Source organism: Leptonotus elevatus, chromosome 7 (genome assembly GCF_054856555.1).
Source record: "Leptonotus elevatus isolate MCC_2025b chromosome 7, RoL_Lele_1.0, whole genome shotgun sequence".
NCBI lineage: Eukaryota > Metazoa > Chordata > Actinopteri > Syngnathiformes > Syngnathidae > Leptonotus > Leptonotus elevatus.
The window spans coordinates 706,735-727,976 of NC_141245.1; the positions used below are offsets into that span (position 1 = coordinate 706,735).

At 43.8% G+C, this 21,242-nt stretch overlaps 1 protein-coding gene across 3 annotated transcripts in view; it reads right to left on the reverse strand.

Moving 5' to 3' along the window:
* Positions 1 to 7,523: 7,523 nt before the first annotated feature.
* bcas3 (BCAS3 microtubule associated cell migration factor) overlaps positions 7,524 to 21,242 on the reverse strand; it is a 419,103-nt gene continuing 405,384 nt past the window's right edge. For all 3 annotated transcript variants that reach the window (XM_086081198.1, XM_086081204.1, XM_086081203.1), the window contains one exon: positions 7,524 to 8,352. In XM_086081198.1, the coding sequence (XP_085937324.1) occupies positions 8,204 to 8,352 (149 nt within the window). In that variant the 3' untranslated portion in view covers positions 7,524 to 8,203. The remainder of the gene's footprint in view (positions 8,353 to 21,242) is intronic.

The following is a 21,242-nucleotide window of genomic DNA, read 5'->3' on the forward strand; positions in this document are numbered from 1 at the left end:
CGACTTGTGTCCCGTTCATTATCATCAGCTGAGCAAGCGGCCTTTCAATGTTTAACAATGACTGTTACAAAAGTTACTAATGGATGTACAGGCGATTAGTTGAAGGCGCAACCCGCCTTTCGCCCAAATTGAGCCTGCATGGGCTCCTGCTCTCCCGCGAGTCACCTCATTTTTAGAGTAAGGAAAAGCAGGCCTGTCGAAAATGGATGGATGGATATATACACTGTGCATGCTCACGTCTGCTATTTACTTACTCGACGTCTAGGCTTTTAAGCGATATTTATTTATTTATCTCTCTATCTGTTTGTTTATTTATTTATTTGTTTGTTTGTTTTTGCCTGTGTTCAGGTTGGCTTCACCATCATACGGTCCAGGTTTACCCGTGCACGGGACATTGCGTGATCGTGATCGAAAGACGGAGAGGTAGCAGCTGTGGCGGGGAAGCAGCAGTAGCAGCAGCGCGGCTTTAATAGTAGCAACTTGCAACAGCTTAATATTGAGACTGGAAACATCTGGAAACAAGAGATGGGAAAAATACCTTTACTTGAGTAAAAGTGTAACAAACAACTATGATAAAAGTAAAAGTACTCACTCAAATAATTGCTTAAGTAAAAGTAAAACGACGAGTAGAAGTTAAAAGTATTTTTACTGAATGTATCCTCCTATGTAAATTTGAAAGATATTAGCTAATGGAGCAAAAATGGGTATACATCGGCCAATTGACTCTGACTGGCTCTCAAATTCAAATTATCCTTGGTTGTGGTCTGCCCATAGGGTAGTTCTAATCTAGCCAATTGCACATCATGTAATCACGTGTCGTATAGCCAATCTAAAAATGGGATGTACGGGACCGTGTGAAACGCTTCATATTATTGGCGTATCCAGGATACATTTTCTTCCAGATCAAGTATTTTGATCGTTTTCATGCATTTAAAAACATAACGACCTTGTTTTAAAAATGTATCAAGCAAAAAGTACATATGTTAAAATATAATGGATACAAGTAAAAAGTAGTCTAAAAAATAAATAGACCTACTCAGGAAAGTACAAAATATAGCCTACTGAAAAAAAACGATATTATAAATGTATTTTTACTTCGTTACTTCCCATCTCTACTGGAAACCCATCGATGGGTCAAATGCGGAGAACACATTTGGCCCCATTTTGTGGGTGTGACAATGAGCACACTTTACTTTAACTCTAAAATGCTCTTCAAAGTATATCGCTGTCAGTGCTACAGAGGCGCCAGTCAGCTCGCGGTTCAAACAATTGCTTGTCTCTTTCTCTTCATAATTTAGCCTGCGGGTCCTGCGTGTGTGCCGCCGCAGCTGCATCTGAGGCTCCTTTCTCCCCCCTCGGACATCACTTAGTTTTGAAACATTTGCTAATTATTTAAATGACACGGCTACTGTTGCATTCATCGGATATCATGAAGTACTGTTCGCCTGACAAACCACAAGTACGTTACAATCCTTGTGGATTGTTTGTAAATAAAAGACTGCATGATACTACAACCCAGGCAAATTGTGAGACTGTTTACGACTCACAAACGTCATTTTTTTGCACTGCTTCCGTCGTGCCAAACATTAATACACGCAGACCACAAGTATAGGCCTGTATTTTTTAAACTCAGTAATAATTCTGATGTGGACAAAGACTATTTGTGTGATGTGGGTATTCTTTAAATGACCAAACTCCATATGATTATCATCCTGACTAATGTGCCTATAGGCTATAGGACATGTTGGAAAATTGACTAGATCCCAAGGGATTAAAGAGGTGTGCCCCAAAAAATGCAATGTAATGTTAATTTATAAACCATCACACAGCCAGGAGGACCAAATTCTCCATCACTCTCACTCACTTCTGAGTTATTGTCATTTGTCACCAGCAGGTTTTATTATTATTTATTGGCAGCCCAACGTATAAATAAGGCATAATACATGTTAGATACAAAAGATGGGATGGGAATATGTTTCTATAGACTATCGTGATCAACATTTTGAAGTAGGCTAAATATAAATATGCCTATGTGAGCTACACTCAAATTTACAATTTCCTAACATAAAGACATTTCATGCAGTTCCATCAATAATCAAGGATCGTCTTTTTCCTGCCATTGACATAAAAAAAAGGAAAATATCTCCATCTTCTCCTTCAATCTTCTGCTATATTTAGCAGCGAGACTGTATTGGCGCCAGACCATTTAAGACCTGTCAGCGTCCCTCATATTCCCCTTGTCACCCAACAACCAGCGGCCCTCACCTCCTCCTTTTCGTCCTTTTCTCCTGCTGCTACGCGCAGTTCATCTTCTCCCTTCTTCACATCTCTTCTTTCACACACACATCACGCACGCGCGGTGCCCCCCCCCCCCCCCCCCCACACGAATGCACACGAGTGTGCGTTTGACTCAGTCATGACCACACGCTACCTGGCAGCTGCAACCCCGCTTTAAATGGCCTCGTTGGCAGGCCACCATACGGGGGCGCTATAATGAGACAATTCGAGGAAGCGGGACTATCCTGTCCCTTGAAAGGGACGTGACAGGATAGTCACGTCCCTTTCAATTTGCCTAAATCAGCAACACAATAACGAATTTAGCAAACCAAACATTTCTTTTAAGCAGAGGCAATTCTAGGGTCAGAGGTTTAGGAGTGCTATAAAGACGTTTGGGAGTGCTTGGGTAGTACAAATAGTAGGGGGTTTGGGGTTGTGATAGGTGAATGTTGTGGTTTGGGGGTACTTCCCGCTCCAAAAATGGCATGGGTAGTTAGTGAGTAAACCGAATTTAATAAAAGTTATGCAAAGGAGAAAAGGACTTAAGAAATAAAAATACCCCAACCCTAATTTCTTGGGAAGGGTACTCTTTTTTTATACTAACCTCCTCAACATACACATTTACAGTATGCATGTTTCTGGAGTGAACCAGCTCCCCACAGTTTACAGTGAGAATTAACAAAAATTGACCTTGAGTTTGTTTTTGAAATTTTCTTTTAAATGAAACGCACAACATAATATAAAATATATTAACATACATTAACTTAATACAGATTAGAGAATGTTTGTTTTTTGACCATATATTGCATGTCTGTACTGTTATAAAAAAACATACATAACATACACATCAAAAAAGAAATGCGCTTGAATCTACAAAATAATAATGCATGTACAAGTCTGAGTATGGGTGCATTGCAGACATACAAAACATATTAACAAAACAAATTGACTTTAGCACACTTTGTCTCTACCTTTTTACATCTTTAATACAAATACTTCAAAATAATGTGTTGGTGTTGAGTGGTAGAAGGTAAAAAAAACCTTTCACATATCCTGGTGTAAGTAACAAATACTTAACTTCAGACAAACAGCAATTCACAATCACACCTAGGGACAATTCAGAGCGCTAGATTACTTATGTATGTTTTAGGAATGTGGTAGGAGACCGGAGCACCCGGAGAAAACCCACAGAGTCTTGGGGAGAACATGAAAACTTCACCCAGGAAGGCCGAAGCCCGGACTCGATCTCACACCCTCAGCACTGGGAGGCGGACATGTTAACCAGTCATCCTTGCCCTTGTTGTAAAATAAATCCTCGTTCTGCAGCCGAGTGCATAATGAATGTTAGCTGTAATGTTGCCTGTTTATCGGAGAAATGCAATGTGAAGTCGACTGCCCTCACGCTAAAATATTACTCACCAATTTGCTGAATTCTTGTCCTTGCTCCGGTGACAATACAGGGTGCGCTTTTTGCTTCTTCTCCTATAGAGATACCCGACAATCCGACAATCGTTACAGTATTTACATGTAATCCACATATATACATGCTTTGGCATGTATATACATAGTTGCTGTAAAAATGTACAGTATTTGACAGCTAATTATACAGCAAATTACTGTACTTTGTTCTTACCCATAATGTACTTTGTTTCACCGATAATGCATTGCGGTATACAGTTAAATACTGTAAAAAAAAACAACAACAAGGTAATGGTGTATTTTTTACTGTAGATTTTACAGAAATTAGTGCAATTTATAAGATAGTAAATGCTCAAATAGAATGGCCTGCACTTTCTCCAGACCTGAATCCTATTGAAAACCTGTGGGATCAGCTGAGTCGCCATGTAGAGGCTCAAAACTCTGCACCCCAAAACCTCAATGACCTGAGGGCTGCCTTTCAAGAAGAGTGGGATGCCATGCCTCAGCAGACAATGAGTCGAGCAGCACGAGACGTCGTTGTCAAGCTGTAATTGTTGCTCAAGCGCACATGACGCGTTATTGAGATATTGAAAATGTTTTTATTGTGGTGTACCCAGCATTGTTGTTAACTTTTATTTAAATTATTTGCTTGAGATGAGGAAATCACTAGTACATCCTTCTACTTAAATGTTCTACTTTCATGATATGATATCACTGTCGTGTGAACTTTTGACATTTTCCCAAAATTTGACCTAAAAACCAAATATCCCTTATTAGAGTCGTGTATACAGGCAGTCCTCAACTTATGCACACAATGGGTTCCGAGAGGTTGTTTGTAAATCGAATTTGTTTGTAAATCGAATCACATTACATTTTGTTTAAAAATTTAATTTGATCGAATAAAAAAAAAAAAACTTATGTAAAATATGTAAAAAAAAACAAATTAAATGATATACCTTATATATACATTCTATACAGTACATAAAAAAACACATTAAGTTACATCATCCATCTTCCATTATCTGAACCACTTTTCCTCACAGTACATTAAATTTTTACACAGTCCAATGCAATAAAAACAAAATTAACATGCTTAACTGTATATAGATGGTGGAGGAGGTATTGAGTTGAGTTCATGTGAAGCTGAAGTGGAATGCATTATGTATTGGGTGTAATGGTCTCAGGAAGCTATGTTTTCCGACTGTCCCTGAAGCACATGAATTGTGATTGGTGCGTATGACGAGTCAAGATGGTGACCGCCAAGTCAGATTTAATTGATTTTAAAGCTGAAGAGATATTGTACGTTTTGCTACTACGCCGATAAAGAAGACAACTGAGGGCTGCTTTTCATGAATATCTTCCAGGAGAGCCTCTAAATTACTCAGAGTGTGGCGACAATATCGAGTGCATTAAGAGTGTGTGCGCCGTGGATCCTGTGCCATTCATCGCCGGACAGAGAGGTAGTTGAAATGCGCAAATGGCAGAGAGGGGCACTATAGTACAATACTGTACCATAATGTATGATGTGGCGCGCACTTAAATATGAACTTTTCAATACTTTTATGGACATCAGTCAGCCTTTGTTCATATCTGCGAATGTTCGTTACTTGTATGTTCATAACTAGAGGACTAACTGTATACAAAAAAACAATTGCACCAATAATTTGTATTTTATGGACATACATGAATCAAACATGTGAATTAAATATATGACTTCCATAACGGATCGGTCAAGGCCCGGGTTTACAACGACCGTCATCGGTGCTGTTGACTTACAGGGTGCTGGTGGAAACTGTTGGTCGAAGAAGGAGAGTACGAAGGTGTGTTCATAGGAAGAAAGAGAAGAGGAAAACCAAGAGTCTAGGAATGAGAGTAGGGACTTTGAATGTTGGAACTATGACAGGAAAAGGTAGAGAGCTGGTTGACATGATGCAGAGGAGGAAGGTGGACATACTGTGTGTTCAGGAGACTAGGTGGAAAGGGAGCAAAGCTAGAAATTTAGGAGCAGGGTTCAAGTTATTCTATCATGTTGTAGATAGGAAGAGAAATGGAGTAGGAATTATCGTGAAGGAGGAGTTTGTTAGGAACGTCCTGGAGGTAAAAAGAGTGTAAGATAGAGTGATGAGCCTGAAGCTAGGAATCGAAGGTGTGATGATCAATGTTAGTGGGTATGCGCCACAGGTAGGATGTGAGCTAGAGGAGAAGGAGAACCTTTGGTTGGACCTTGATGAAATGATGCAGAGCATCCCTAGAAATTAGTTGTTTTTGGTGCAGACTTCAATGGACATGTTGGTGCAGGAAACAGAGGTGATGAGGAGGTGATGGGCAAGTTTGGTATCCAGGAGAGGAATGCAGAAGGACAGATGGTAGTTGACTTTACAAAAAGAATGGAAATGGCTGTCGTGAATACTTTCTTCCAGAAGAGGCAAGAACATAGGGTGACCTACAAGAGTGGCGGTAGGAGTACACAGGTAGACTATATCTTGTGTAGACGGTGTAATCTGAAGGAGATCAGCGACTTCAAAGTAGTGGTAGGTGAGAGTGTAGCCAGACAGCATAGGATGGTATTGTGTAGGATGACTCTGGTTGTGAGGAAGACAAATACTAAATGGTGGAAGCTGAAAAAGGAAGAGTGTTGTATGATTTTCAGGAAGGAGTTGAAACAGGCTCTGGATGGTCAGGAGATAGGGATAGGATTGGGATGGAAGGGTGTTGACAGATGCCAGTCGTGTGATGGGAAGATGGAATGAGTACTCTGAAGAGTTGATGAATGAGGAAAATGAGAGAGAATAAAGAATAGAAGAGATGACTGTTGTGGACCAGGAAGTAGCAAAGATTAGTAAGGATGAAGTGAGAAGAGCATTGAAGAGGATAAAGAGTGGAAAGGCACTTGGTCCTGATGATATACCTGTGGAGGTATAGAAGTGTCTAGGAGAGGTAGCAGTAGAATTTCTGACTGGATCGTTCAACTTAATCTTAGATAATAGAAGATGCGGAGCTCCAGGGAGCCGGGCGCCCAGGGGCGCGGGCGGCGGGGTGTGTGTGAGTGCGTGTGCCGAACCAGGAGGAGCGCGCCTCTCTTCGGGGCTTGTTGCTAGCCGTCGGCGGAGCTCCAGGGAGCCGGGCGCCCAGGGGCGCGGGCGGAGGGGCGGGCGGCGGGGCGGCTGCTCCCCCAGCCGCGGCGCGCGCCCAGCCTCGCTTCGCACCCCAGCCCGACCGACCCAGCCCTTAGAGCCAATCCTTGTCCTGAAGTTACGGAACTGCCGCTCCGCCGGCCGGCCGGCCGCCCCCGCCTGCCGGCCGACCTTCCCCGACATCCCGGGAGGGTCGGGGCTCCGGGTCGCGGCGGGGCGGTTCCTAAATCCGTTTTGCTTAGCTTATGAGCATTAAAGGCAAAAATAGTTCTAACTTCTTAAAAGATACACTTTATATTATGCAGTAAACTGGTCCAAATACACACATGGACACAATTGTTGGTACTGTTAATACTAGTAGTACTCCTCTCAAACAAGAAACCTCTCAAGCATTTGCCCTTCAGCCCTTGAGGACCAGAGTTTGAGACCTACACTACGTTCTAGGGCTGCTTTGTTACTACATCTGGCACATGGTGTCTTGAATATATGGGAGGAGATGAAACATGCCATCTGGAGAAAGCACACTTCAAACATAAGTCTCAGTGTAAGTTACAATAATGGTTTGATTTGATTGCAGTGATTGCTTCAAATATTGTGCAACAACATATTACATTAAGGGTACCCACTTTTTTCTCTACATCACTTTCATCCCCCCATCTGTCTATCTATAAACTACAATTCAAAACTAATGACTGATTTTCATTGGTTTTTATTACAATTTTAATCATTAATTTAGTCAGTTTCAAGTTATTGATGTGGCCGGTGTGGGTTTTTCTTCTGTTAACACAGGGTTTCCAACAAAATTGCCCACATGCGTATATTTACTTTTAACTCTTAGTTACATATTTGTCAGGTTTGTTGTATCTTGAATATTTAATAAACAACAGACAAGGAAGGAAGACAAGAGACTTAGATTATTTTTGTTCGCGAGGAGAACGAAACAGATGTGCACATATTACAATCTCCTACCCGTTCTGAAGAACACTCCGCCGAATCTCCTCTTTTTGTTGGGTAGGCCCTGGTTACATAGCCTATTGCTGCTCTAAAGGGTTTGGGGAAGCAGCAGCAACGTGACAATCATCCCGGATATGAGTCATTGCACAGACAATAATGCATATGTTTTTTTTCAGCGCTTTCAGTCAAAGTTAAACAGTTTGTAATAAGTCACAGTTCCTGTGTTGGAACTGCAGTTTCCTCTCTCCACAGTCGACCCCAACCGACATGGTTCAAACATAGGTCACACTGCTGAATAAATGCCTTGCAATTACTAAAAGAGTAAATATGGGATATGTACATTTATTCTAACAGTATTGATTATGTGATATTGGTGTGTTAGGTAGTGAAGAAGAAGTGCATGAGGAAGAGGTAAGACCCTAGGTGAAGTTGTTGGAGAAGAGGCTCAGTGGTTGGTTCTCATTGGTGGGCAGAGTGGAACGGTAGCCTTCAAAGTTTCGTGGGATGCTGCCATTGGTTGAACCAGAGCTGTTGCTGAGGGTCTCAATGCTGCCCTCTCTCTGCAGCTCTGTTGAAAGATTGAAGATTGATTCATTATTTGAGACACTTGGCTTTATTCATCTTTATCAGGCTCCTTTCACACTGAAGGGTAACGACACTGAATGGAGTCTTAAAGGGATATGCAACACTAAATCAACTTTTTTTTGCTGATAAACTATATAAAATGGTGTCTACTAATGCTGTCTAAATGTCCTGGTAATTATTTGTGATCTTTTAGCACAGGTGTGCATTTTGTCAACATTGACGCCCCTTTTGTGGACGATTGACGGGAAACTTTGGAAAATTGACGAACTAAGCAATGACGGAAGGTATGTCGATGTAATCGTCAATCCATTAATACATTTAGCAATCCGTCAATGACGAACGTCCCATTTTGGTGATGGACTGACGATTGACGGAACATTGACGAATGCCCACGTCTTTTCACTCACCGCAGATTACTGCCATTTATTTCCCGGGACTACGCGAATCCACTGTATATTTTTAATAAAAAGACAAAAATCTTATTTTTACAGGAAACTCATCTACATGTGAGTGATCTATCCATGAGGAGGAGGTGGAGAGGAAATATATTTACAGTACCATTCATATCCCAATCTAGAGGACTCATGACATTGATTCACGAATCAGTTGCACTTGTGGTTTTCATTAAGAATGAAAAAGGAAGATGCCTGATTCTTCAAGGTTCTCTTCTATCGGAACACCTGGTTTTGACAAACGTGATAGTTGATTATAAGGACTTTTTTTCTCACATTGTCTTCACTTAATGGTCTACATTTAATAGGGGAGATCCAAATTACACCTTAAACCCAGTTATAGACAGATCTACTGGTGCTGATCAAAAACATAATAACTGTAGAGCGACGATCCATAGATTTAGGAAAGACCTGAAATTGCTAGATATATGGCGAGAAAGAAATCCTGATAAGACTTATTCTTGCTATTCGAGTACATTTTGTACCTGTTCTAGTATCTGCCTTTTTCTAATTTCTATAGAATTACAACAGAAAATCTCTGATTGTTCTTATGATAATATAGTTATCTCGAACCATGCTCTTTGTTATCTGACTTACATTGATAATAAATTGCGGAGAGATCCTTCAAGATAGCAATTTCAACACAAGTGGTTACAGGATGCAGACTTCATTAATTACTTGAATGAACAAATAGATATTTTCTTTCAAATTAATACAATTCAAACGTCAGCGGGCATTAAATGGGAAGCATTTAAGGCCTTTCTTAGAGGACATATGTTATACAGGGTCTAAAAGCAAAAATACTTGTTTAGCTAGACATAGAACATAAAATTAAGGACCTTCAAACTAAAGTGACACAGTAATTCACAACTGGAAAGTGAATTGTTGTATTGGAGAGCGGAAATTATACATTTTCTGCCGACAGAGTGGCGTCAAGTCTCCTTAAACTTAATCATTTTATGAGCAAGGAGAGAAGGCAGGTAAAATATTGGCATGGCAAATAAAATAACTGGAGTGCAGACTTGCCAATTGCAGAAATAGAGTGAGATCGACCTGGTTTCAGATCCAGAAGAAATTAATTTGGCTTTTAAGCAATACTATACAAAGTTGTACAAAGCACAATTGACTATACAGGAAGAACATAAGCGTTTCTATATAATTTAGTGATTCCTACAATCTCAATGAAGATTAAGAGGACACTGTTGTGGTTGTAATTTGTGTCTATTTTGATTGCAATATTGACCAACACCCTTCTCTATACACCAGGGCAGTGTGAGAGGGCTGGGCAGAGCTGCTGGAGAGCAGGGCTCGTTCTGCACGCCTGCAGGACATTAGCAATCAGCTGGCTTCTTAAGTTGGCTCCAAACGTTCCACCTGTTCCAGACGACTTTTGCCCCAAGATCAATCAACCCTGCTTTCCAGTTGCTCTCCAGCCTGTTTCTCGAGTTGAGATTTATATTGATTTTTCCCCTTGTGGTGATTTTGTGTTTTTGACCTTGTGCAGGAAGATTTTTTCCCTGAGAAGGTAATTTTTTGTTTGTGTTTAATAAACTTTTGTTCACGATTCTGCATGTGGGTCCTTGCCATTGACCACGCCGTCACAGAATCGTCTGGCCCAGAATGGACCCAGCAGAATCAGAAAGCCTTAAACGAGCATTCTCCAGTCAGGCAGCCCAGGTGAACCAGCACGAGTCCTCTTTGCTTCAGATCATGGATCATCTACAACAGCGCACAGCAAGTGTGGCACAATTGGGTGGCCAACTTTAGGCAATGAAGGACCAGCAAGGGCCACCAGCTGTGTCCTCTGCTCACCACCCCCCAGCCGACCCGACTGTCAGCCCAGCAACCCAACCCATAGAGCCGTTCATCCCAATACCTGCCATGTATTCAGGAGACTTGGGGACATGTACCCAGTTTCTACACCAGTGTGCATTGGTCTTTAATCAGCAGCCTAGCACTTATGCAACCGATCAATCAAAGATCGCTTTTGTAATGAGCTTGCGCACAGGACAGGCAGCCGCTTGGTCCCTCACCATTACGAACCAACAGTCAGAGATCTTCACTGCTTATGCATTATTTTCCCAAGAAATGAAACAGGTCTTCGAACACCCAGTTAAAGGCAGACAGGCACTTATTAGACCTGCAGCAGGGAAGCTGTTCAGTTTTGCAATATGCAGTTACTTTCAGCATTTTGGAAGCGGAGAGCGGGTGGGAGGACTCAGAACTTCAGGCCATATTCCAGAAAGGGTTGTCCAGTGAGATAAAGGACAAACTAGTGCTTAGAGATGACAGCCTTTCCTTAAACTGTCTCTTAGATTTAGCTATCCGACTAGACAATAGAATGAGAGAAAAGCAAGAAAATAAACGACAACTTCTCGTGAACAATCAATCCGCCCCTCTGGACTTGCCATGGGCCCTTCAGCACTAACCACAACTCCGTCGAGCAGCACCCACAGTCACACCATCCTCCGTCAGATGAGCCCATGCAGCTAGGACGGACGCTTCTGACTCTGCCTCTACTGTGGCAGGAAAGGGCACTTCATCAGACTCTGTCCAGAGGTGCCAAAAGGCCAGGCTCGCCAGTAAGCAGGAGGACACTGGTGAGCCGAATTTCCAGATCCTCCGCCTCCCGCGTCCAGTTGACAGGTACGATCCATGCTCCTCAACACTCCTCTCCGGTCCAGGTCCTGCTTGACCCTGGTGCAGATGATAATTTCATTGACACAGACTTTGTTAGACAACATAACCTCTCAGTTTACGAGATATCCACCCCAAAGAATGTTCATGCGATTGATGGCACATTGCTGAGACGGTTACCCATAAGACCGAGCCTCTCAAGCTAACTCTCTTCAGTAACCATCATGAGACAATAGAACTGTTTGTGATAATATCGCCATCAACTCCAGTGATTATGGGCATCCCATGGCTAAAACGAAACAATCCCCATATCGACTGGGCAACATCCACCATCCGAAGCTGGAGCACATACTGCCACGCTCATTGTTTGCATTCAGCAGTTACAGCCCGAGCCTCCATCACAGCTCCTTCACCTGAGGACATAGACCTGACTACGGTACCCCCTGAGTACCACAATCTAAAGGAGGTATTCAGCAAATCATCTGCAAACACTTTACCACCCCACAGGCCTTATGACTGTGCGATTGATCTCTACCCTGGAGCTCCTCTCCAAACTTGAACGTGAGGCAATGGAGGGGTGCATAACCGACTTGGTGGCAGCGGGACTGATTCGACCTTCCTCTTCTCCGGTGGGGGCGGGCTTCTTCTTCGTCGAAAAGAAGGATGGTGCTCTAAGTCCATGCATAGACTATACAGGGTTGAATGGCATTAATATAAAAAATAAGTACCCTCTCCCATTGATAGACTCTGCATTCAGTCCCCTGCAGGAAGCGATGATCTTCACAAAGCTGGACTTGAGAAATGCCTACCATCTGGTCCGGATCCGCGAAGGGGACGAGTGGAAGACGGCTTTCAATATGCACTTAGGACATTTTGAATACCCGGTAATGCCTTTCGGTTTGACCAATGCTCCTGCCGTTTTCCAAGCGCTTGTAAATGATGTTCTTAGAGATCTCTTGAACAGAGTTGTTCTTGATGACATACTGATCTTTTCTCGCTCCCTTGAGTTTTCAAATTTCTATAGGCGATTCATTCGTGACTATAGCTGTATTGCAGCTCCAATGTCTCAACTCAACTCCAGTAAAGTGGGCTTTGTTTGGTCTGTGGCAGCTCAATCGGCTTTTGAACGTTTGAAATGGATGTTTACAAACGCTCCTGTACTTATTCACCCAGATCCCGAGCAGCAGTTTGTGGTCGAGGTTGATGCCTCAGACTCCAGGGTCGGGGCCGTCCTCTCCCAACGCCTGCCTGCGGACAGAAAACTCCATCCCTGTGCCTACTTCTCCCGTCAACTGACCACTGCAGAACAAAACTAAGATGTGTGGAACCGGGAGCTACTGGCTGTAGTGTTGGCTCTGCAGCAATGGCGACACTGGTTGGAGGGGGCAGTGCGGCCTTTCATCATCTGGACAGACCACAAGAACTTGTCATACCTCCGCACTGCCCGGCGACTGAACTCGCGTCAAGCCCGCTGGGCACTCTTCCTGGGTCGTTTCCGTTTCACCGTCACTTATCGCCCTGGCTCGAGGAGTGTCAAGCTGGACACTCTCTCCCGACACCCCCGACCATCCTCACTCCTGGCTGTGTGGTGGGGGCGTTGTGATGGCAAGTGGAGCAGGAAGTGCAAGAGGCTCTCCGGGGCCTGCCAACACCTGATGGTCGTTCGTTCGACTGTTCGTTCCTGAGAAAGTCAGATCGTCAGTGCTCACTTGGGGTCACGCTTCTCGAATTGCCTGCCACCCAGGAGTTCGCCTTCCGACTTCCTTCCTCCTGGGCTACTCGCCTCCCATGGGTCGAATATGCACACAACTCCTTAATCAGCTCCGCCACAGGTATGTCACCGTTTATGGTCAACTTTGGTTTCCAACCCCCCCATGTTCCCCACTCAGGAGTCGGACGCAGCTGTACCATCTGTCAGAGCCCAGCTCCTCGGAGTCAGGAGAGTGTGGCGGGAAACTCGAGCTGCTCTTGGTCGGAAAGCGGAACGCAACCGACGGCTGGCGGACCGCCACCGAATGCCAGCTCCTGACTACAAGGTAGGACAATGAGTTTGGCTCTCAACACGCGATCTCCCTCTGCAAACAGATTCATGCAAAATGTCCTCAAAGTTTATTGGTCCTTATCCAGTAGCCAAAATTATAAACCCCAGTGCCGTCCGCCTCGGCCTTCCCTCCTCACTCAAGGTCCATCCGGTGTTTCACGTTTCCCTCTCCAAACCCGTGACGGAGAGCCCTCTCCAACCTCCTGCTCCACCTCCTCCGCGTCTCATCGAGGGCCATCCAGCTTACACTGTGGACCGGATTCTGGACGTCCGCAGGCGAGGCACGGACTACCAGTATCTGGTTAATTGGGAGGAGTAGTACGGTCCCGAGGAGCGTTCCTGGATATCCCGCTCTCTCAGCTGCTGCGGGACGTTTGTGATAGATTTCCGGGTAAGCCGGGTAGGAGGCCAGGAGTCGCCCGTTAGGTGGGGGGTACTGTTGTGGTTGTGATTTGTGTCTATTTTGATTGCAATATTGACCAACACCCTTCGCTATTCACCAGGGCAGGGTGAGAGGGCTGGGCAGAATGAGAGACTCCATTGATAGCTGGATGCCATTAACAATGACTGTGATTGGCAGAATTAATATTATCAAAATAAATGTATATTTTTCGGAATGTTCCTCCTGTTTTTTTTTTTTTGTACATTGATACAGTTCATATGGCTAGACATAGACTGTCCTTATTATATTTACCTTATGACTTTGGGGCTTTAAATTGGGCTGTGCAGTTGATCCATGATATTTTACTACTCTTCAGGTGTAGAGCTACCACATTGGGTAGAAATAGAATCACAAGGGCAAAACGTTGTGCTATTGGGCTGTGCCGCTAAGATCCATGATGTTTTACTACTCTTCAGGTGTAGAGCTACCACATTGGGTAGAAATGGAATCACAAGGGCTGAAATTAACACTCACTTATATTTATATTCAAATTATATTAGAATTATTATTTTTCGCCTAACGGCTATTAAAGGGACAACTGGTGAATGTACACAATCACCAGAAGACATTAATCAAATTTTTTATAACTATTATCACAACCTATACTCAGAAACTAACAAGCCTAACCCAGAGCATACTGAGGCATTCCTCAGTAGCTTAAATATACCTCAGTTAACTACTGAATATAAAGATATGTTAGATGTGCCACTTACTATAAACGAGTTGTACAGTGCTCTAGATAGTATGGCAAAGCACCGGACCCGGATGGTTATCCAGCTATATTTTTTAAGCACTTCTGGTTAATGCTTGCTCCAATATTCTTAAGAGTAGTAACAGAAATTACAACTAATGGTCACATACGACCCCACACATGAATACAGCAGCAATTAAACTTTTATTAAAGCCAGAAAAAGACCCCACCCTTCCATCAAGTTACCGTCCGATTTCACTAATTAACACTGATATTAAAATTATCACTAAGGCTTTCACATCTAGACTAGAAACAGAAATCCAGACAATCATTCATAGCGACCAAACGGGCTTTATTAAAGATCGTCACTCTACTAATAATATTAGGAGGCTCTTTAACCTTATTAGCATGTCACAGCGGCATGATAAAAAGGCAGTTATTATATCATTGGATGTAGAAAAAGCTTTCGACAAAGTTAACTCGTCCTTCCTCTTTGCTGTTTTAAATAAATTTGGCTTTGGGAAGTCATTTATTCACTGGGTGTCAGTATTATATGATTCTCCTAAAGCTACAGTTACTACTAATGGGATTATATCTCAGAGTTTTACTCTACAGAGAGGCACAAAACAGGGATGCCCACTGTCCCCTTTATTATTTGCAATATTTATTGAACCGCTTGCATTAGCCATACGCCAGGAAAGAAGGATTCAAGGAATTCACTCTGGGGTAACAGAACATAAAATTAATCTATATGCCGATATTTTACTTTATTTAGAAAAGCCTGCTATTTTGTTAGGGGAAGTATTTAACTTTATAACTAAATTCTTGCAGTTATCAGATTATTCTATTAACTGGACAAAATCAACACTTCTACCTATTACAGAAAATTCATGGAACCCTGCAAGCCAGGACCCACACTACTCATTTCCTATAGGTAATTTAAAATACTTAGGCATAAAAATCTCACCTAAATTAACTGATTTAATTCATTTAAACTTTACTCCCCTTCTGGATAGCATTTATAGTGACTTGGAGCGCTGGAATAATCTTTCTATTTCTCTAATAGGACAAATAGCCACTACTAAAATGAAAGTTTTACCCCAAATAAACTATTTTTTCTCAATGATTCCATTTAAACCTATGGCTAACTCGTTCCAGTTGTTGGACTCAGCTGTTACAAAATTTTACTAGAATAAAAACAAAAAGCAAAGATTAGTCTATCTACTCTTCAGAAAAATAAATCCAAAGGAGGTCTAGAGGCACCTAATTTTATGCATGACTATATAGCTAACCAGCTACAATCATTTTATGGGCACAACCCAACAGAGATACTAACTGTTGGCTGGAACTAGAACAGAAGGATTGTAATAACCTCAGACTTCTAGATTTACTCTTTATTAGAACATCGATTAAGCGACATAATTGCTTTAAAAACCCAATGATTTCCGCCACCCTGACTGCCTGGTGGAAGGCACTAGAAATTACAAAAGCGCAAGTGGAGCCCTGTGGGCTTTCTCCCCTATGGCATAACCCCGACTTTCAACTTAACAACCAATCGTTTTATTTAGGTGTGTGGGAGCAGAAAGGAATTACACATCTCCACCATCTCTTCTCAGATAATATGTTTATATCATATACATCCTTGCTCCAAAAATACAAAATAAAAAACGGATTTTTTTTTACATTATCTGCAAGTTAAAAGTATGATAAACAAATTCCAACACTTCGGGGTACGCTCCAACCGCCTGTTTTAGCTAAAGATATTACCAAGCTTTCTCCGACAACAACAAAAAAACTCTCAAAAATATATAAGTTACTTTCATATACTGATAAAACGTCTTTACCCATCTCGAAATGGGAAACAGACTTGTCTATAGCTCCGGAATCTGACTTTTGGATTCAAGTTTGTGAAAACGTTTTTAAAATGACAAAACACACAAATTTAAAACTTATCCAATATAAAATTATTCATAGAACATACATTACTCAACATATGATGAAGAAAATGGGACTCTCAGACTCCGACATTTGTCTCCAGTGTTTACGAAACACTACAGACTCTTATTTTCATGCTTTATGGTTATGTACTCCGGTTATGTATTTCTGGACTAAAGTCTTAGAAAAACTTTCCGCTATCTTGGACTGTAGGATACCGTTCTCTCCAAACTTGTGTTTGCTAGGTGACTTAACAACAACTGACTTACCACATAAACAATTTCAATCTACACTTGTAGCCCTTACTATAGCAAAAAAAAAACAATTCTTGTTAACTGGAAAAATAAACAAACTCTGAATATCGACCAATGGTCTAACCTCCTCATAAATCACATTTTAATGGAAAAAATATCTGCCTCAAATAAAAACCAAATATCAAAATTCATAGAAACATGGTCTACGTATATAGAATATTTTAACCTAAATCTGGTTACTTAATTCTGCCTGTTAGCGAGAGCCACCGCATCGCGATAACTTACATTGATGTTTCTGTATTTGGCAATTTGTAACTAATGGTTGTGTTTTTATAGTCAGGAACCCAGCTGCTGCCAACAGGATCGAGCAGATTCACCTCCAATGGGCACTAAGGGTTAATATTCGGATTCACTGCATGCCAGTGGGTTAATTCTATGGGTGCTGTCCCCCCCTGGCTGGGCGTGGGCGGGTCTGCCCCTCTGTTGGCTGCTGGGTGGCGGCTGCGTCTTGGCCATTCCCTGGTGTCCGGGGCGGCGCCGCTCCGGCGCGGTCCGTCGCTCTGGGCCCGGCGACGCAGTTCGGGGCCTGTGGGCCGCCGGGGTGCCCCGTGGTTCCCTCTCCCCTCCCCCTTCCTCCCCCTTGCTGCCTCTCCCTCCTCGCCTCTCCCCGCCCGTCCTCCGCCTCCCTGTCCCTTCTCCCTCATCACCCTTCCTCCTCCTCTCCCCCTCTCTCTACGGCCCTGCCGCTGCCCCTTGCCCTTCTTGTCGTCTCCTTCCCCCCTCCCCTGTCCGCCTTCCTTCCCCTCCCCTGGGCCGGGGGCTCCATCCGTGGCCCGGGTCTCGGCGCTCCGGGGGCCGGCGGGGTGGGTGGATTTGGTGTTGTGCCCGCCCCGCTCTGGTGGACCTCCTGGCACCTCGGGCGGGCCCCAGTATCCGGGGGGCGAGTCCTATCGCCCAGCCGGGCCGGTCTCATATGCCCGCCGGGGTCCTGGTGGGGTGGGTGCGCCTCCTGCCCCTGCCCGGTTGGGGGGGGGGGCCCGCTGGTCGCTCCTCTTAACTCACTGCACTAGTTTTGCACAATACACTTTTATAGACATATAGGGCACATAACACACTTTGGGGGGGGGGGGGGGGGGGTAGGGTGAAAACACCATCTTCGCCTTTGTTGGGGGGGGGTGGTGGGGGGGGCTTGGGGGTGGCTTTGGCTGGGGCTGGGTTGGGGTGGATGGGGGCAGGGGGGGTCGTGGAGGGAGCGGGGGCTGTGGACCCTGTGGGGTGCCTGGCGGGCCTGCAGTGCCCCGTCCTGCTGCGTTGGGTTGGGGGCGCGGGCCGTGTTGGGGTGGGGGGCGCTCCTGCTCCTGGGTTTGCTCTCCGGCCAGTGGCCCTGGCGGGGCCCGGGGGTCGTCCTTTGGCGCTGCCGCGGCCTGGGGGGCCCTGAGGTGTTGCACTTGCTCTGTCCTGGCAGGGGTCGACGGCTCCCCTCTTTGGTGGAGATTTTCATGCATGCCAGATCCACCACACCAGCATCTATCGAAACTCAGACACAATCTGCTTTTTCCTCAGGTCATTGAATCGGTGGAGGCTGGTGTCTATGGATCTCACTCTGCTTCGTCTGTCCTTCCTTCCTTTCCTCAGTCTCTCCTTTGGTCTCTTGAGGTCTCCCTGATTTGTTGGAATTTAGATGTTTCTGGGGTTGGTGAAGGACTCTGGTTGGTGGCCCGATGGGTGGTGTCTCGTCGGTGCTGGATTTCACTTTCCTTTCTTTTCTTTGGTCCTTCCTCGGGTCTCCTGACGGCGGTGTTCGGTTTAGGTGAACGGTATGGGATTTTTGAATAGGTTTTTGGTGAACTAACGAATACACACACACTCACACGCACGCATGCACGCACACACGCACATACGCATACTCGCCCACATACAAAATCATAAAAAAAAAAAGAAGAAAGAAAAGAGAGAGCAATGATGATGACATTACCGAATGAACAATACTGAGCTCTTCAAAAAAAATAAAATAAGAATTATTATTTTTTTAAATCCACTTCTTAAAAATATGATAAGGGTATGGGGGAATAAACTTAACGACTACACTCTTACCCATAACACTTTCTCCACCCATCACTGAAAACAACCCTGTGTGTTTGTATGCCTTCCTTTTACTCTTTGACTGCCAGACGTTTTCAGAAAAGGGATGCTGTGAGTCAAGGTCCACAGAAAAGTTTGGACTATGGAAACACACATACTACCAAATGAAAGATTGAACTCTCATCTTTCATCAGAAAAAAAAGTTTGTTTCTACCTTATTCCGTTCTTTAGTAATCAACAATAGAAAATGGTTATTTTCACCCAAATGCGCTTGTTTTGGACCAAAATACGGAGAAATCAAGCTTTTAGTGAAATTATATTATTTCATGCACTCTAGTGAATTTTACACTTCTTTTTGTCCATGAATGATGCCACAAACACCTAAATAGTGCTTTACTTCTATAAAACACTAGCACCAAGAATGAAAAAGTGTTTTTTGATAGCAAAATACGTTTATTTACATTCAACAGTGTAACAATTTGACAACAATTTGGCAAACTATTTACAAATGTGTGCAACTGTGGCACTATTTACAATTATGTGGATGTTTGAACGACAGTTTTTCTTTTTGTGTAACACTCCCCTGCGTGCAAGGAGACGCAACAGGATTTGCACAACAGATTAGTTTCACTGTGATTGCCTCTTCGCGTGCAGAAGCTACACTTTCTTGCCGGCCGTTTTTTTCGGGGAATAGCAAGTATATACTGCAGTGTGTGTTGCCATCAAGTCTACTATCAGGATCATGCTACGGTTACGTTACGGTGGTGTTACGTCTGGCTTCCTCATGTCCTTCAGTTGCTATACCGGGTGGTAAGAGATGTTCTGATCCATCTTATCCACTCCATTCATGGTGGCATCGTAGTCCAGAACCAGTGTCTTCTCCGTGATCAGACTGTACCCGCTCCTCCGATGAATATGCATTGGACTCGGGGTACTCTCCTTCGTCCGATCGAAAGTCCGCTTGTGCAGCTCCGCGTTTTCCGGCGTTAGCATCGCTAGCCGGTGAGGCTTTATGACGTGAGAATAACGGCCGCGTCAATGCTTCCAACTGTGACGTCAACCTCGGGAGTCACCATCATCATCATCATCAATGTGCATTGGTCGATGCTTTTCGACTACTCTCCATCGTCCGATCGAATGTCCGCTTGTACAGAAGTGCCCGGTCGGTTGTGCTGCGCGTTTTCCGGCGTTAGCATCGCTAGCCGGTGAGGCTTACTACGTGATCATAACGGTCGCGTCAACGCTTCCAACTTCGGCGTCAAGCTCGGAGTCACCATCATCATCATCGTCGACATCAATGCGCTTTTTAGTATTGATCGATGCTTTCCGTCTTTGAAAAAAATGCTCAAGCGTGAGCTGCTTGCAACCGGTCGCCATTGTTGCTTCATCAGCCATTGTCCCCTCAACACTCTAGCTCCGCCTCACGTCTTCTACTGACGCCCACCCAATCTTGTCCAAAGAGAGTCATCGCTGCCATCTAGGGGCCAAAACGAGTCATTATACTAACTAGATCTGCTTGATACTTTCAGCACAGCTTCCCAAGGCTTTCCTCTATCCGTTTCCAAAATAAAAAAAATAGTGAACGTCTTTTAACGTCCTCGGTGCCCCTCCGTAGGTTTTTACTAAACGTTATATAACGTTTATGGCAGTCAAAGAGTTAATGAAGTCTGAAGAGTGATCTAAAAATAAATAATACCACTAGCCTACAAAAGACACATACACAACAAGCACACAAATGTGATGACATGTATAAACACAACTTCATTCTGCATTTGGCAACCACCACCCACCAAACCCCTTTTGAACACACACATATGCACGCATACACACAAATACACGTGCACGCACACTTTTCATATTTCCCTCAAGGCAGCGTGGCAGAATGGAGTCTTGGATAAATGATACAATGATATCTGGGCTTGACTTGTCGAGTTGAAAGGACAAAGGGGAGGAGGGTAAGTGGTAGTGGCTCTGGATTCAAGAGAAGACAAGAGTTATTCATTGTCTCACACTGTCGCTACACATTATAGGCAAACTCTTCTTGCTTTGCAGAGGACAAAAAGTGAGAGTGAACGAGAGCAGTGGGGAAGGGTCATGAAGGTGAAGGGTTGTGCTGAGGAACAGATATTATGCCCACTCTCTGCTTCACACCGGTTTTATCTCAAATAGACATTGTACAATCATTTCTGGTCATTTATGCTGTTCCAGATTTCATTTCTATAGTCTTCTCTTTGGGTTTCTTTTATCAGTCTGTCACGGCAGTGTTGAGGGGCTTTCATGACGTGCACTTATTTTCTCCCACTTTCACTTTCTTCATTCTCTTTGGTTAAAGCAAAGGG